The sequence below is a fragment of the Phasianus colchicus genome, chromosome 18, assembly GCF_987193195.1.
Source record: "Phasianus colchicus chromosome 18, bPhaCol1.hap1.1, whole genome shotgun sequence".
Classification (NCBI taxonomy): Eukaryota; Metazoa; Chordata; class Aves; order Galliformes; family Phasianidae; genus Phasianus; species Phasianus colchicus.
The window spans coordinates 5254099-5271969 of record NC_143453.1 but is presented as its reverse complement, the minus strand read 5'-3'; the positions used below and the strand labels follow the sequence as shown (position 1 = coordinate 5271969).

General features: G+C 39.6%; 1 protein-coding gene across 5 annotated transcripts in view; it reads left to right on the top strand.

Annotated features, from left to right (window-relative positions):
• Positions 1–17871, top strand: part of CABIN1 (calcineurin binding protein 1) — a 92922-nt gene that overhangs the window by 27460 nt on the left and 47591 nt on the right. For all 5 annotated transcript variants that reach the window (XM_031592337.2, XM_031592334.2, XM_031592335.2 and 2 more), the window contains exons 28-30: positions 2380–2562; positions 4242–4579; positions 8891–9004. In XM_031592337.2, coding sequence (XP_031448197.2) covers positions 2380–2562; positions 4242–4579; positions 8891–9004 — 635 coding nt within the window. The remainder of the gene's footprint in view (positions 1–2379; positions 2563–4241; positions 4580–8890; positions 9005–17871) is intronic.

Sequence of the window (17871 nt, the reverse complement as noted above, 5' to 3'; positions counted from 1 at the left end):
GTATTTCTGAGCTAGGTAGAAGAGCACTGATACAGGAAAAGTACTTTATTATTATTATTATTATTATTCCAGTGCTACTCTGTGCCATTGCAGTGAGTTCTGCATTACGAACTGTGGCATTGAGGTTACCATAAAAGCTTCTGTTTTGTTTTTAAACCATATAAAAGCCCATCTAGGATTACCTGACAAACCACGGCTCTTTGTCCACCTGTGCTTGAAAACCTTCAGCAATCCTGTTGCTTCTGTATGCTATTTTTTAATTGCAAGTAGCAGTTAAACTTGAGATTCAGAAAAAGAATGAAACTTTCTTGCTGCAATTAAAAGCTACTGCTTCTTCTGCTACACTCAGTGACTATGGAGAGCAGTTGTGTATGTTTGGCAATCCTCCCTTAGTTACTCCCTCTAGAGAAAAACTTCCCTGTCATACATATATTTGAAATATAACATAATATATCATATGAATTATAGTCCATCTTCTCATGCAGAGAGGTTAGTGTAATCTCCTAGCGATCTGTTATTGGTCTAGCAATTCTTGAATTACATTCTAATGCTTCATCTGTCATAACCCACGCATCAGAACTGACCTCCCAGCTTATGGCAAAATTTGGAAATTTGCAATTTTCTTTTTTCTTCCCTAATGAGTAATTCAGCCTTTTTACTACAGATGCAGAAACTTCCTTTAAAAATTATCAAGGGAGCTACTGTAAATGTTTTGCTGATGCCAGCTGGGAGTTCAGTGGTACCACAGAATGTTATTAAGGCTCTGTAAGTGAGTCACTGAAAGCTTGGCTGACCTCTCCTCAGAATCATTCTTTTCCAATTCATCCCGATTATATCTCTTCTGTAGAAAACTTGTCATCATTATCCAACCATAAAGCTTCAAATTAAGAAACAAATACCCTTTCACCATTCTTTTTCAAGATACGGTTTTATTAATATCAGTTAATTGAAAGGGAAGGTTTTCTTTGTGTTTAAGTGAAAAGCTGAAGAATTGTATCAAATGTGGTTTTGTTCTGTTGGAATCCTAATGAGGAAAATCTGATCAGCAAGCTGAAGGTCTGCAGAGGGAGTTATATTGATAATGTAAATTCATAGGTGGCCCATAGCTCTCATGAACATAAGTGATTTGGGTGGAAAAGGAGAAATTTAATTAAAAAATCAGCTCATCTCAAGGCCCTTTGCTTTTTTAAATTTTCTTTCTCGATCATATCAAGGAACTTAATGAATAAGAATGCAGTGGAAATACCTAGGCAACATATATAGCATGTCTCTTTGTTAAGCTATCCCTCTACTTTAAGCAGAAACTAGAAAGTTATGTTTGGGGCTTCAAATTTAAAGAGAATTGCCTATAATTTTGGTTGGACGTGGAATTATGCTGGCACGATATTACAGAAAAATGGCCATTTCCCATCTCAGCTATGCAAGGTTGTCTCTGACAAACCTTGATGTAGAAGAACTTGGGTTATATCAGGCTGGTTTTAGATGTGGAAGGCTTTCTCTTCCTGTTTGTTCTGAGTGTGAATTTTGTCCCCTGCAGCTGTGATCCTGTGCGACTTGTCTTGTGCTCTGTCGTTAGATTAGCAGCTCAGTTCTGACCATAACATTGTCAGCAACCACAGTGCACCACTCCACTCAGTTATTTCTGTCAAGGCAAATTCACTTCTACTCTTCCGTCTATTGCCTTAGTCAGAAGAGAAGTCTAAGAGCTTTCCTGTTTCTTAGACTTAGCTCTTTGATGGGTCGTTTGCCAAATCAAATCACCTTTCAGAATGTTTGGTGAACATCATCTAACACCTGCAGGATAGGTGGCATCAGTGATCCTTCCTGTAAGTCTTTTTTTCCTCTCTAATGGTACCAAGTTGTGTTCTTTTTCGTCCTTCACAAGTAATTTTTGCTATTATTGTTGTTGAGTTTTATTTTGTCAGTAGATTCTAAATTCTACTGGGTGCTTCTTAAGACAATGGCACAGTAAAGCTGCAAAATATTTTAGGGTGATACAGCAACTGAAATGTTTTGTTCTCAACTTAACTGCTTGTCACTGCTAAGCATTGGTTCTTTTGCATCAAATTCCAGGATTATATTCTAGGATAAAATTTGATGGGTCAGGGAGCTCTCTATCACATTAGTATTAAATAATACCAAGTGAAAGAATACAGAGATTTTCATTTCTTAACACAAAGAAGAGAGATGAAAATGATAAGTTGAAGTAGACAAGTTAAAAGAAAATAAATACCTTTTAGACAACAGAATTGGTGGTTGTTAAGGATCCTGTATTGTATTGGGAAGATGTCTGCAGAGTGGCTGCAGTTTTGTGTTACTGTTACCAACGTGCAGCTCCATAAGTATGAAATAGCTCATTCCTCTTTATCTGTTTTGCAGAGAGGAGTCAGGATAGCACTGCAGCAGTGCTGTCTGACTCCAGTTCCACACAGGATATGTTTAATGAGCCTGCCAGTTCTCAAGACAGCCTGAGGAAGTCTTACACAGAGAAGAGGATTTCTACTGCCTGTGCTGATGCACTGATGCCCAGCAAGGAGATCCTGGGATCTACTGAGGAGAAGAGTAAGCCCATCTTAATGGATAATGTCAGCTAGTATTTTCTCATTAAAATGTTTCTTCTGGCATGCAGAAGCACTGAAATATGCTGCACTGTGGCTGAGAATTTTAACTAGGCATTATTGCTGAATATATTAGTTTAGCTTAAAATTATAACTATGCTTTGCTCATGTGGCCATCATCCCAATTTGTAATGCCTGTTAAACCTTACAAATCAGAAAATCATGATAAACTCTTGTTGGTGGTGACCATGTGACCTGCTTGCCTTCTTTTAGAGTATTAATTACTATTACTTCAATGCTTCAAATCTCTAACTAATCTGAGTACTCATTTCAAAATAATCTCAATGAAAATAATTTTTTTCCCAAATATAGATGCACTTTTTGTTCTAGCTTAGCAACTGCTTGATATTCAGTTCTTAAAAAAAGCAGCAGCAGTGGAATTAAATGTTTTATTCCATTGGATATTTTATGTTGTTGGAGAGTGGAATTGCTTTCTACCACAGTTTTCCACATATAATAAAACTTCTGTATGAAGTCTTCTGAATTCCACTGGAAAAATTGTTTCAGAATTTTTTTAGACCTTATCCAGAAGCTGGAATTTCCCTCTCTACACTGTTTGTACAGTTGAACATGGCAGTGGTGAGGGTGCACTTCAATAGGGAAAGAGAAACAAAATGAATGTATTAATTATGCCCACTTTTCTGGGTTGTGGGCACTTTGTGTGTTAAGGCTCTTTTGATAGTTCAGGCTATGCTTTAATTTCTTCCAGTTTCACAGAACCACAAAGTGTGGTATGTGGATAGATAGCCCTGATTCACTTCACTGATCTCTCTAGGAGCAAGTGCCCACTGCCATCCTTTTGCTCATTAACTTTGATAGCCTGGTTTCTTGTTTTTAAGAATACTTAAGCACGTACCTAAGCCAGGGAAATTTGTGGTGATGTTTGCATCAAAACAAGTATACACCAGTTCCTGTTTTGTTGGTTTTTTTTAATGGTATTTACACAACCACTAAATCCAGTAACCTTTGGGTGATGGACTAAAACCATGGCAATTCTTCAGGCTTGCAGTGAATTAGTTGTGTTACTGTCATCAGTTGTCTGTTAGGAAAACTGTGTTGAATTCTTGCTCTACTGACATTTATTAGAAAAAATGTAACTGCAAAGTACCTTCCTGACTCATCTCCAAATCCCCTTCAATGTCAAGGTTTATTAAGGCTTTATAAACTTAAATGATAGCTGTATGTTATTCTATTCATTACGTGTGTTTTACATGTACTAAATAGAAGACAGTTGCATATCTACAAGGCTGGATTAGCTGCTGCTGATAGTTCTGAGCCTAAATTGGGTCCTGGAATTGCGTTCTTCTAGGTACATTGTTGAGAATAACACATTTCACTTGGCAGGATGGCTTTAATTTTCTGTTCTTTTGTACTTTATTTGCAATGGGATTGCATTGAATTTAAAGTCTTACTTGCTTCCCTGCCACCCCATCTCCACCGGTTTTCCTACTTGGTAAACATCAAGAATAGTCATAATTTTTTTCAGAAAGCATTTGCTAAATATGTCTACATGGTAATGGAGAAAAGGATTGCCATTTGTTGTAGCTCATGTCAGTCATTCTGTACGTGTCATTTGCTGTTCTGTTATTTTCATTGTCATCTTTAGTTCTCTCAATTTTCCAGTTACAGGAAAATCCGAAGAGCTGCTGGAGAGCTCAGAATGTTACCATGCTGTTGAGCCTGCTGGCCAGAAAGTTCTGGTGGACCCGCAGTCTGCTTCTGGCAATCCCTCCAAAGCTGCAATCCCCCCACCCTCGCAATGGGACTGGAAGAAGAAAGCTGAAATGTGTGGAGATGGATCTGAATTCCCTCAGGGTCTTCCAGCAGACCTCGAGGAGCAGCGGAAGTTCCTGACAGAGCAGTGTGTTGCCTCCTTCTGCTTGTGTCTCAGCCGCTTTCCTCAGCACTACAAGAGCCTCTACAGACTGGCTTATCTGTACACTTACAGCAAAACACACAAGGTGAGCAGAGCACTGATACAACATCTGACTAGCTGTGTTTATTGCCTCAGTAAATAAACTGTGTTATCATCTCTACTGATTCAAAAGTTGCAGCGTTGAAGTTCAGCAGATGTTTGTTTCTCTAGTTTGGATTGGCGCAATGTGGTGTATGTTTTTTGTTTGGTTTGTTTGTTTGTTTTAATTGTTATTGTTGAATTAAGTTATTTTTTGTCATTCAGCAGAGAATTAGCTTTTAGATACATCACCTAAATGAAGGTGTTCTAATAAGAATGACAGTACTTGTTTCTTCTACCGAGTAACTGGACTGAAAAATCTTTTGGAAGCAGAAATTCTTTAGTATTGATGTAAACAAACCACGTGAGCCAGATAAGCTTTCTGGCTATCTTAGGTCATTGTAGAGTGAATGTTTTTCCAGCATCCAAGCATGGAGACCACTAGCAGTTCGGGTCTAAACAGCACATGTGCCTCCTTAATTTGAATGTATGTTAGCTATATGCATGCATGTAAGGTGAGAGAGGGTGCCTTAAAAAGTAAAAAATTTGATTCTGCAGATTTGAAACAATTAAAAGTAATACATTTATTGTATACTATTTATGTGTGTGAATAGTAGAAATTATCAGAGCTCTTTCACTAATTGTCATAATTAAGGTTTAAACTCATAAATATCGCATTTCAAAATCTTGTGTTCTCTCATATGCTGCACTGCATTACTTCCAGATTTCTCCTTCCCACCACTGAAGCTTTCACAAATCAAATCTCTGGTGTGCAGTCAAGTAGGGAAGGGAAGTTAACAGAAGCAATAATAGCATTTACTCATAGTAGAAAACATATTTTCAGTACTGCTGCAAATTGAGCAATAGCATGTATTAGGAATGCAATGAAAGGTGATGAATATTTCATATGGCTGTAGAGTGATTATCCAGACAAATATGACCATTTTTCAGAGATAACTTGTTTTGAAAACATTCTTATGCTGTTTGTATGTGACAGTTGTTAATTTTTTCATGAAACTAATCATTAAGAGGAGCTGCAGACTCCTGCAATCTGTCACTTGTTGCTGACAAATGATTTTCTATCAACATTTAACAAGAAAGGCTGTCTATTTTCAGTTCAGTGGTTCAAATAGCATGTGTCCTTGCCTGAGGAACTACTTGTAAAATATTTTCTGCGTTTTTTTTCTCAGTGATGATGCCTCCTCCTTTGCTATTCCCAATATAAACATCAACATATTGAATTGTGATGTTTTTCTTTATAAAATGCATGTTGTTTTCTAGACTTATCTTGTCTCAGAATAATTGAATCTTACTCGTGTGAGCCTAGTAGTTATCAGGTTTGTTTCAAGGAGCAATATTGGCTTTTAATATCCATTTTTATTATTTCTCAAACAAACAACTACTCAATACTACAGAAACAACAACAAAAAAATCAAAAACCCAGACTTTAAACTGATACAGACAGACTACATATATTGATTGGGTTACAATTCTTTTTCTTAAACAACTCACTTAAGTCCTTTTGTAGAAAAGTGTTGAATATCTATGATTTAATGGTGCATTAATATGTCTATAGTGGGAGTTTCACTCCTGAACAAATTAAAACATGGAAAGGATCCATGCATTTGCAGTGATAATTGGAATGAGAATTGTGTGCTTGAATAACCTGGTGACAAGCCCAACCAAAAAAGTTAATAATCTAGATCAGGTTGGGTCGCTTTGGAGGCAGACTGAGTTACTGGGAAATTTTAGAAAGCTGAGATGAGTTTTAAAATGCATATAACCATCTTGGAAAATTCAGCATTTATGTACCAGTGCCAGGAATATGTATGAAGAATGGAGACTGATGGCCAGAATTCATGGTTCGCCAGGAAAGCAGAGGATTGGCAGGTCTCCACACTGCACAGAAAAACAAGTTTTCTGTATGCAATCTGTTTCCTCCCATTTTTGCAGTATTACATGTTTTGCTGTTGAAAGATTAATAAAAGTAGTAGCGAGCTTTCTTTTTAACATCTTTTTCAAAAACCTTTCATGACTACATATATTTAGCTTCTTCTTCCCCCCCATCAAAACCCCACTTACTCTTCGGAGGCTATTTATCTTATTTTGTTATCACAGGAAATTTTACATAGCTGGTTTTTGTTGGAACAGCTATGCAGGAAAGCAAGGGTGAATTTTCATAAGTTACTTCATCACTAGTTTGGGAGTAATTTTAGTTTCTGATTCACCTCGTGTCTCTCTTGAAGTTTTCATCCTTTGTGATGTTCAGTCTTTATCTCCCAAATGAGCATTGGCACACTCTGGAAGGGAAGAAGACAGGACTTGGCAGGACATTGTTCATCACTAAAAAGCTCTGTGAATAGTGAGTACGTGCCTAATGGTGTCAGGGTTAAGCAGCACTTCCCAGAGTTTCCAAGTTAGGTATTGGTGGCTTTTGTCACTGTTTTTTAATGGGTGTCCATCTCTGAGGTGACTCAGATTTCCATTTGCTTGACCATAAGAGATTTTTCTTTTCCATTTTAACAAAGCCAGTAAACTTTTTTTGACAATTTATTTTACCCTGTCAGTCATCTTGCCTTTGAATCTTGGGGTGATGAAGATAGGGGAGGCAACAGCTGAACTGGAAAGAGTGCTTTATAATTGCCCTGAGTCAGCCAGCTAAATCCAGCAGTTCAGGCCGACAAGCGGTGTGCCAAGAGGAATAAATCCCTTCTGCTATGTCCTGGATCCCTTCACCCACCGCTCATAACTTCATCAGCTAAAAACAAAGCAGAGCAGACTGTGAAATCTAATGAGTTGGGAGAGCTGTTCAGGCGTATTCAGTGGGAATAACTGATTGTGCTGATTTAAGGAGAAGGGGAGTGGAAAGTCTGTAACTACATTTTTTTTATTCCCATTAGTTTTGATTGCGTGAAGGTCCCAGATAATTGTCCCATTTGTCTGGATGATCTTTTTGCTCTTGCCTAGGTCACTGTCATCATAGCCAATAAAAGCCTGTGAATTACATGTACCGTATACCTACATGCCTATGAACGGTCAGTATCACCTGCATAGCAGATCACCAGAGCATGACACTGTCCTTAATGATCTCCTGGCAGATTAGGCAGAGGTTTTAGTGTTTCATCAGAATCTTGTAGAGAAAATCATCTGGAAAACAAGCTAAGGTTTTTGCTACGAACAGCACAAGTATTGAGGTGATATTGCAAGTGGAGTATACTTGTCAGATGGACACGATTTTAATCACATTTAGGATTCACAGAAGCATATTTACAGTCCCCAGAAAACAAATCTGAATTGAGCACTTACTTGTGTCTGTAGAACCAAATGGCTTCCTCTCGTTTGTTAAGAAAGTTAACAAACCTAAACAAACAAACCATCCTCAGTGTAATGTAACTCCAATGCTACATTCTAATACTGATAGAAAAAAACATAGCAAATCAAAACCACTGTCAGCAAAACCTTACAATTAATAATTGTCCCATCTGTTGGTAATACTAAGTACTATGTTTTGCCCAGAGCCAACAGCTGTCCCTAGTTCTCAACCAACAAGGGATGTACATGCATCTCTTAGGTAATGCTCTTAGAAATTTGTGATTGTTTTCTATCATTTATTCCCCTACCAATGCTTTCTTTGTGAATCCATTGAGCAGCATTAACTAAATTTGATGACAGGCACGGAATTTTCCAAAGAGATCAAGTAAAATTACATGGAGGGCTGAGTAAAGATAAAAGGCTTGAATTAAGCAGCCCAGTGAAAGAGGGCCACAGTTTTAAGCTTAGTGGTTACCTCTCGTGTTTGACCTTAACGCTGGTGTGTTTGCTGGTAGTTAGCCCTGGGGAAGATTTTAAACTAAGACAGGGGAGATTCAGTTTAGATGCTAGGAGGAAGTTTTTCACTTAGAAGGTGATGATGCACTGGAACAGGTTGCCCAAGGAGGTTGTGGATGCCCCATCTCAGGATGCATTCATGACCAGGCTGGATGTGGCTCTGAGCAGCCTGGTCTGGTGATCGGTGACCCTGCACATAGCAGGGAGTTGAAACCAGATGATCATTGTGGTCCTTTTCAACTCAGCCCATTCTATGAGACTATGATACGAGGTGGCATTCTGCAGTTATAGGGAACTGACTGATCCTCAGCTGGAGCTGAGCAGTCTGGTGCTCACTCTGAGAAGCTGAATTGTCTTCCCTGAGGGATGTCATCCCCAAACCACACATCCACAAATGCTGCTGTTCCAGCAGCAATCTGCAATATGTAGGACATAAACGCAAGTGATGACATTACCTTCCTGCAACTCACCTGCCCCATTTCTTCCCCAGAACCTGCAGTGGGCCCGTGATGTGCTGCTGGGCAGCGGCGTGCCATGGCAGCAGCTGAAGCACATGCCTGCACAGGGCCTCTTCTGCGAGAGGAACAAGACCAATTTCTTCAATGTAAGTCTATACCGTTGATAAACATATCCTTAATTTCTCAGCTACCATTTTAACACCTGTTTCTCATTTGAAAGACTTATGAAAGGCTGGTAATGTAAAATTTGGGAAAGGCATGTTAAATGAGCCACATAATTAGTGAACAGAAAGGCAGAACTGTAGAATAGAGATTTCTGCTGGGGTTTCTCCTCGTGGAGGGAAACACGTGAGAGGGTTTGCTTCTGATGAGCTTGAATATGTTGGGAGTTGTCAGCACTTCTGTTACACATCATTTATCATGTACTTAGTGGCTGAGAACTCTCTAAAAATTATAATTCTATTAATTGTAATTATCCTCTTGTTTACTCTTTCTCAAAATTTTAGTTCTCAATTTCAATCAGGAGTGCCAGTTGCTCTCAGAAATCTCAGGAGCTGGAAGGAGCTCTTTTATTCTGCTTTTATATTTTAGCTCAGAAAAAGAATATTTCCAAGCTACACAGCACAGTAGCAGGGCTGTCTTATAGACTGTCCCTGTGTATGTGATATATTTTAGTCTACGTGGTGGTCTCTGCTTCTCTGGGTAACGTGGGAAATTGTACTTGTGAGACTTTTATGTGCACTTACGTATCAAATACCCTGCTGCACCTGAGGCCCAATGCACTGCTGTTGTCTTTAGTATCTGTGGCTTCTCTGGGCTGTGTTCTAGTTTTTTGTGCTCTTTTGTGATAGGATTCTGTAACTGTTCTGTGGCTTGTGGTGTGTGGGAAGGACCTAGAAATGTTCTGTTTGTTTCTGGACTATGATGTGGTTTCTTGTGATTGCAGTGACAGAATTTTGCCTCTGCATACCCATGCAGTGCTATAGCCTAGCTTGATTTTGATTCATCTGAAATTTATTTCCATTTCATACTTGTTTACATCTGTCTTCATCTTTGCTGTATGTTGTGTTAGTTAGCACCCCTGCACAAACTTCTTGGTAAGTGCTTTCCTCTGATTGCAGTCCCTCAGCTGGGCTGAACAACTAAGGGATACTGACAGCAGTTCAAAATGATATCCTGGATTATCTGTGAAAAGAATAATGTCATTCTATCTTTCTGGAAAAAAAATTTCATTAACAACTACTGCCAGCCTGATAGGGTGTGGACCAAACAGCTGTGGCCCGATTGATGACTACATGGCATTGTCCTTCAATATCTGTCTGCATTCTCTCTAAGAATCCTGCACTGTGATTAGCACTTGACATCTGTGAATATCTTGACTCCAGCCCAGCTAACCAAGTATTCTTGTAGATGTCAATGAAATTATTCATCGTTCTTAAAGTCACGTGTGAGTTTTGCATGATCATGGCTGACTTGTTCATTATCGCAGCGTAAGTGTCAAGAATGTTTTCATGTATGAGGAATGGGCAATTCAGTACTGTGTATAAGGGAATGTTTCCACTTGCAACTGTGAATTACCACATTGAGAGATCACTGGTTGACTTAAATGATATCTAGTTTTTGAATGCTAGGGCTAGATAATTTAATTTAAATTAATTTAGATTCCATTGCATCCCTAGATGCGTATTTTCCGTTGTTATTTTACAGAACAATCATTCTTTACTCTTCATATTGGTATTTTTATACCCTGAAAGATGAAAAATGCTAGGATTGATAAACACTTTGAAATAAAGGATAGTTTTCAATGAAAGATATATGCTAGCCTGGTGCAATATACCAGCAACACTGTTAGAAAAGTGAGGAAATAAGTGACAGTGATGGCCTCCGCTTGGACATAGGTCAATGTTAGCCCCAAGTTTTGCATTTGGTATGTTGCAATCAGGTGTGAGACATTTCACACTGGGGACTCGAGTTCTGCAGTGTGGCTCTGCTGTGGTGACAGCATAAGCAGGGATGGCCAGCACAACTTGTTGGGGTCCTGGTGAATTGGTGCTAACATCCTGATTACTCCTCCAGGCATGTAGGTTACTATTGCTGTTAACAGATACAATATACATAAGAGCTTAGCATGATTACATATTTCGGTGATGTCATTTTCTACTAGCTATATTTTCAAAATCCTCTTCAAGCAGTGCTCGGTGTAGAACACGTGGCAGTAATCCAATACAGATGACACAAACATAGCACAGTGAGAAAATCCAGATCTGAGAGAGAAATGGCAACAAGTACACATGAAAAAAACTGTTAATGTCATCTGACATTCCAGAGTGGGACAAACCTAAAGCTGTGAGCAACTTGGAAAGAAAAACCTTTCTGGGAACTTGTCTGGGTTAAACCTCAACTAGCTCATTCCCATGCAGAGCTCCTAGGCTGGCAGTGGTAAGCAAAGCACATGTGCTGCTCCATCTGGGTCAGTGCTCAGAATATAGACCTGTGTGTCATCCAGATGGTGGTACAGCCCACTGGCCCCACTGGTGTCTTCGCTTACAGACTCGGGTGATAAAACAAGAACTCCAAAGACTGCTACACAAGTAAGCAGTCACAGAATCTTAGAAATTAAATGGCTAACCTAAGCTTATGAATCCTTCCCAGGGGTATTTTGAACAGAAACACTTCATGTAGGATGTCTGTTTGCTTCCATATAACAAGTTTGGTTTTGCTTTTGAGAACTCTTTAGCTTTCATGCTACAAAAGAATTAAGTGAATGTTTAAGTGACTTTCTGAATATAATTTATCATAGCAATACCATATCCTATACTTTATTGGAGCCAGTAGCAATAGTGTTTTTAGTCTCTTGACCAGACAGATTTGGGGTTGTTGAAATTACAGCTGGCTTGTTTTTACAAGTACAAACAACAATGTGCAAGAGAAAGCTAAGGAGCTCGAAGACGAGCAGGGACTGTGCCAGCCTGCTCCTCCCAGACATTTTATAAATCATGCATACTCCTAGTAGAATTATTTATGAAATGTTTATGAGAGCACTGTATGAAAAGAAATAAACACGGGGCAAACTGTCTCCCGTTCACTTTTACTGCAGGACTGCACGTCTGACTCTGTGTGTCAGTCTGCTGTCTAATTTGTTAGCTGTCACTCAGCTGCGACTGAAATCTCTTTGAGTTTTTTTTTTCTGTATTAAGAATGAACAAAAAAGACACGTTTGCTTAGCCTGATTTCCTCTTATTTGGCATATTAGGAAATGCCAGGACGTGCACAACTGGCCTTTTTATGTTTCAAGTAGAGCGTGCTCATTGCATCACTGTACCCTGTTGCTTCCCAAACGAAAGAGAACAGCCCCAATGCTCTTGGGAGTGTTGCACTGATGATTGCAGTTAGACTTGCAGGAGTTTTAGCAGTGTTTCAGTAGAAGTCTTTTTTGTTTGACCACTTGCACTTTTCTCCATAACCTCTGTGTCCCAGCTTTCCTCTTCTTTATGTGTGTAAATATACAGGAAAACCTAGAGGGCTCCAGAATGGTTTCTATAGTAACTAAATTAGAAATTAATTCATTGGGGAAAAACAAAAACCAAAAAAACACCATAACATTGCTTTATATAGCAGGGCACATTTTTATTTATTCAGATTTCGTGCTGTCATTAATAAAACAAAGTGAAACTTCATGCACAGATGATGAGTATTCATCAGTCTGTGTGTGGGTGGTGATTGTGGAAGAAGCATTCTGATGGCTGAGCTCAGTATCTCAGTAACTTCTCCATATGGCTTAATACACTGGAGTTGTATTTTCCTGGCACATTTTCCTGTAATAAAGATCTTGATTTCCAATTTTGGTAGCTGTTCTCTGCATAAGTAAATATATGAAAACTCTGCATGCACACGTTCTCTATAGTGCAGACATTCATGTGCATGAAGTCTTGCAAGGCTGCAAACTGTTAAGGGTAATTGTTCTATTTTTAATTCCAAAAGAGATGTGGTATGTTTATTCTCTGCTGCATCCCCAAAGCTCTTCATTTTGCGGTCTGAATAAGCAGGGTCACACAAAGGCAGCATCACCCACTGGGAGCCCCAAGCTGAGACAGCATTGATTTCCTTCAGCTTGCCTGTGTTCATACTGGGTGCAGGCACTGGCAGCAGACCTCTGGTGTACAGACCTGCAAGATCTGGGCACCGAGCAGCTGAAGGATGAGTGCTGCAGGTTTCTAGTGGCAGTTCTCATAACAAGAGGGTGATAACCAGTGCATACTTGGTTGTTTTCCTCAAATAGCTGGTTCTTTCCCTAGCTGTGTTTCAGATTCTGAAAGCTGCATCTCAGTCTTTCCAGAGGAAAATGATTCTGAAAAGGAGAGCAAGCTGCAAGGACTGACTGTGTTTTGGGGCTCTGTACAACTGGAGCTAGATGGGTGAATTTGAGACATAGGAAATGAAGGCTATGATGAAGTCTCTAGTATAAAATCGTAGGGGAAAAGTTTGTCAGCATTGTTGGAGGGGGATTTTATATCACAGAAGTTTCACTGTATGCCTCAGTTGGTTTTATATCTTCCCTTAAACACGCTACTGATCACTGTCAGGAACATGGCACTCAGTGTATGGAATTTTCTTTTGAGCTGATACAGACCTTTTATTTTTCTCCCAGCTCCTGAAGTATCACCTCAGCATTAATGCCTTCCATAACTTGAATTAAAATGCAACATTTGCTACAGCATTTTAATTTCTGTTGGCCGCGTGATGTGGTAGAGAAAACTGGATGTATATCACTGAAGGGAAGAATGAAATCTGTTAGGATGGTCTCCATTATGAAACAAAGTCTGTTGGGTATTCCAGGCTTTTTTTCTATTTGTTTGCTACTGGTGTTAACCTGAAGAAATCCCAAATGCCCCCTAGGGCCAAGAGCAGCTTGACTGTAGCCTCAGTTTGTTTGGAAAAGCCTGAAACTGGAGGAACATCAGCCTAAGATTGCTCTCCTATAACTTCAGCTGCTCTGCTTTTCTTTCTGTTCCTGGCTGCTGATAGATCTGGGTTACTCTTCTGCTCATCAATTGTGTGTGTCTTTTCAGTTGGCAAATGTGCTCCCAGCTCCGAGACATCTGCTGCATGGAAAACGAGTCTCCTAAGAGAAATAGTTCCTTTTGAATGAGGGGAGGAAGGGGAAGAACTCAGTGAAGTTTACTGTGAATCTGTGTGAGCTGAGGTTCTGCCTCAGCAAGGTTGGAGTTGGTGTTCAGTCGCGTCTGGGGGTCCAAGAGAACTAATGGGTGTATTTGAGCTTGCTCATTGGTTGCAATTAAAAAAAAAAAAAAAAAAAAAAAAAGGTCTTTAGCACTTCTGTTTGTGTGAAAATGAGAATGAGAGGATGCCAAATCAAGTTTTAAAAAAAACAAAACAAAACTCAGATGGCACCCCAGAAATCACAAGGGCCTGGCTATTCGGTTTTGCTCTTGCTTTTGAGAGTTTTGGATGCCATTTTTATGCAACTAAAAGGTAACAGAAATCATAAAAGACTCAAGATGCTTTTAGGGTTCATTAAAAATACAAAAAATATACTTCTGATTCTAGCAGCTAGCTAACACTTTAAATGATTAGAGTTAGTAGCATTTAATCGGTGGCACACAAAATTGTGTCTAGAAAACATGATCTCCACCATTGACTCTGACCTTCTGTGCAGCTGGATAAAACAAAATAATGACAGCATAATGACAACGGATGTCATCAGGCTCATGTACTCATGCTTTGTAATGTGGTAGGCAGATAGAGCTATCTGGTTAGAGGATGGTTAAGTTCCCACCTACTTGAAAAGACATAATCCTTCCAGGAGATGGCCTGTTCCATCTATGAAATGTCTGTGTTCTCACAGTGCAGGCCCCAGCAGAGACCCTTACAAAGAGCTTACTACTTAGCACAAGTGCCATTCAGTCAATGCAAATTCTTACTGTCAGCTTTCTACTGCCTATGAGGCGTTCAGCTGTTAAGTTCAGTACAAGACATGCACATTTTGTTCATCTGCCAGGAGAGCCAGCTCCTCTCTGAAGTGGTTGACAGGGTGGGAAGGAGGACTGTCAGCAGTGCCCTGGCATGCTGTTAGGAGCCCCTGTGCGGCAGGGAAGCTTTGCAGTGTGAGTCGGGGCTGTGCAGGTCACCCAGCACTCCTCCTTAAGGCAAGGCAAGAGATGACCTTGCTGTTCTGCACTGGGGATGTGTTGGAGTTAATGTGCTGCCTGCCCAGCTTGCTGCCTCTGAAATTTTAACAAGTGTTTCATTGCTTTTCCTACGTTCCTGCCTAATGTCATTACAAAGCTATTGTTCTTCAGCTGTGCGAGGAAACCATTTCTGGTGTGGGTGAAGAGATATTTGTGTGGAAAGCTTCTCAGGAATAAATAACCCCATCAGGAATCCCTTCTGAACCAAATGATTCATAATCCCGTGACTTAATTTGTAAACAAAATCAGCTGTATAAGGCAGTTATTTTGTGACTGTGGCATAAGCTGAAGTCTGAACCACTGCAGAGTGAAAACAAATCAGTGTTTTCCCATCCATTGTTCCTTGATGTTGTTCCTGTTTGGTTTTTGTTAATTTGCTCAATCTTCCTTCAAATATCACCACTGTGGAGCAATACCATGGCACAGAGATGGGTGCTTAATTCTGAGCACCAGTCCATGAGTGTGCAGTGCACCACAAGGCAGAGGAACTCATCCATGCTCACAGATGGGCATCCTGCAGGCACAGGAAGGTATGTTTGCATTGGTTAAATACAACTCACATCTGTGAGATTATTTTTGCATTAAGTCACCAAGTCTAGAAAATTTTTAAGTGAAAATTAGAGTTCGTATAATTTGGTTAATTAGGACACATAATGAGGTGATGCTAACTTTTTTCTGAAGCTATGACTGAAATTCAGTTTGTGAGGTAGGTGTGTGGAAGAGAATGACTGTTTTCTCTCACTCTTTGTTACATTTGCTGATATTATCTGAAGCAGACAGAATGTTTGTATGTAGATAAGGCAGCTTTTAAAGAATCCACTTGTTTTAGTCAAATAAGCATAGTAATTTCCATTATTTTTGTCATCCAGCACAGCAAATAGGTTCCACTGGGGGAAGGGAGAGTGGGGGAAGCACTAGTGTTCATTGCCCCTATAATGAGAGCTAAGGTGGCATGATTTCTTTTCTGATAGCTGCTGTTCTACCAGTAACCAGCCAGTCTCCTTTATTCTCCCCTTTTTTTTTTTCACTTGTAATGATAACATAACTCTACAACTGTACTCATATACCTCCTGTCCCCATTTTCTAGTGTTTAAACTGGAAGAAAGCTTTCATTTCACTACAAATGAATCTGATCATCTCTTGCTTGCTCTTCTGTGTGCTCTCTCTCTCGAGCAATCTTAATGTCAGCTCTGAAAACAAAGGTAAGCAAGGAGTTAACCGTGCAAGTGAAACATTTGTAGTGATTGGATGAAGACCAGAAACCGGGCAAGCAATGAAATCTTAAAGATGCCTATAAAAAGCTAGATAACTTTTTAACCTCTGCCCAACATGTTATTTACAGTTCTTCACTCCATCCTCTTGGAAAAACAGAACTCATCAGTGAAAAATGTCCATCGTTCGCAAAGTTTTCTGCCTCAGTATATACACACTGTTCTTTCTGGCTGGCTTTGCAGGCTTCCAAGGCCCAGCGAGTAAAGATGCCAATAAATCTAAATCCCTAGAGATCCAAGCATGGCGTTTTAAACTGTCGTTTGTGCCAGTGGATATTAAACAGCTTCCCCCCACCCCCACCCCATTGCTTCCCTAGGAAAAGTTTCTTCTTTAGTTCTTATAGATATATTTTTAGACAAAAGACAAATACCAGTAAAAAAAAAAGTGAAGCTGTTTTTTATAGAAGAGCAATTGTTGTGGAGGTTGTACCATGTTACAGGACATAAAACAGTTTTAAATCTGGATCTTAAAAGGTTTAACAGCAACCATTTTACCCTGTCTGAACAGCATTTCGGATGGTGCTGGTTGGCTTGGAGAATGCTGTGTGATGAGTGTCCTTTTACAAATGTGCAGTGAATAAATCCATTAGCCATCTGCTAGCTGTGTATCAGGTATGAATGGAGAAGTAACCTTTAGACACTTAACCACTGAACGGGGTTAGTTTTAAAATTAAGTTCTTAAAAGGAAAAAACCAAAACCCACCTTTCATGTGTCCCTATAGTCACAGTGTGCAAAGTTCACACAGGCGTGTTGAAGACTGTGTGTGTGTGTGTGAAGTCACATCTCGTTGTCTTTAAAAACCTCTCCTTTTGTTCTAAAACTGATAGCAATACTTTGGGGAATGGAAATTTTATGTACGCATGGCCAGAATCAAAACCTCAGGATTGTTTTCTGAATGACTTCTTTCTTAGGTGAAGCTGTGAGTGATGTAGGTGAACTGTGCTTTTTCACTCTGTTTTTAATGAGGTGTTTCTGCCAGTTGTGTGTTGTGAGGACTCTGGGGCATTAATCAGTGCAGTTTTCTCTACTACTTCTATATCCTTCACTTTGGGAATGTTTCCAGGACTGCTGTTGAGGTAGATGTCAGTTCTGTATCTGCTCACCCCCCCATGTTCCAGATATGAGAGATAGATATGGCAGTGAGATTTTCATTCCTTTCATTGTATCTTGTCTGTGCAAAGAGACCAACCTTACTCTGAAAGTTAAAGGAGCCAAAGGCAGTCAGGGAATGACAATGCACAGTGAATGTGCAGCAGATGTACAGCACACACTGCATTCCCAAAACCCTGCCACACTTGGATGCTGGGTTTCAACTGACCTGGCACTGTGACTGATTACAACCTGCATCGCAATTAATAGTGAAAGTAATTTTATTTTATTAAAGCAGCAAATGTCGTGAGAAAAATTCCTGGAGTTACAGTTCTGAGCAGAAAGATCTGAGTATTTTTGTATTTTTCAAGGATATATGTTGCCTCAGTGCAGAAGTGAAAACAGGAGAATGTGGGATGAGAGCAGTGGTACAAGTCTGTGCG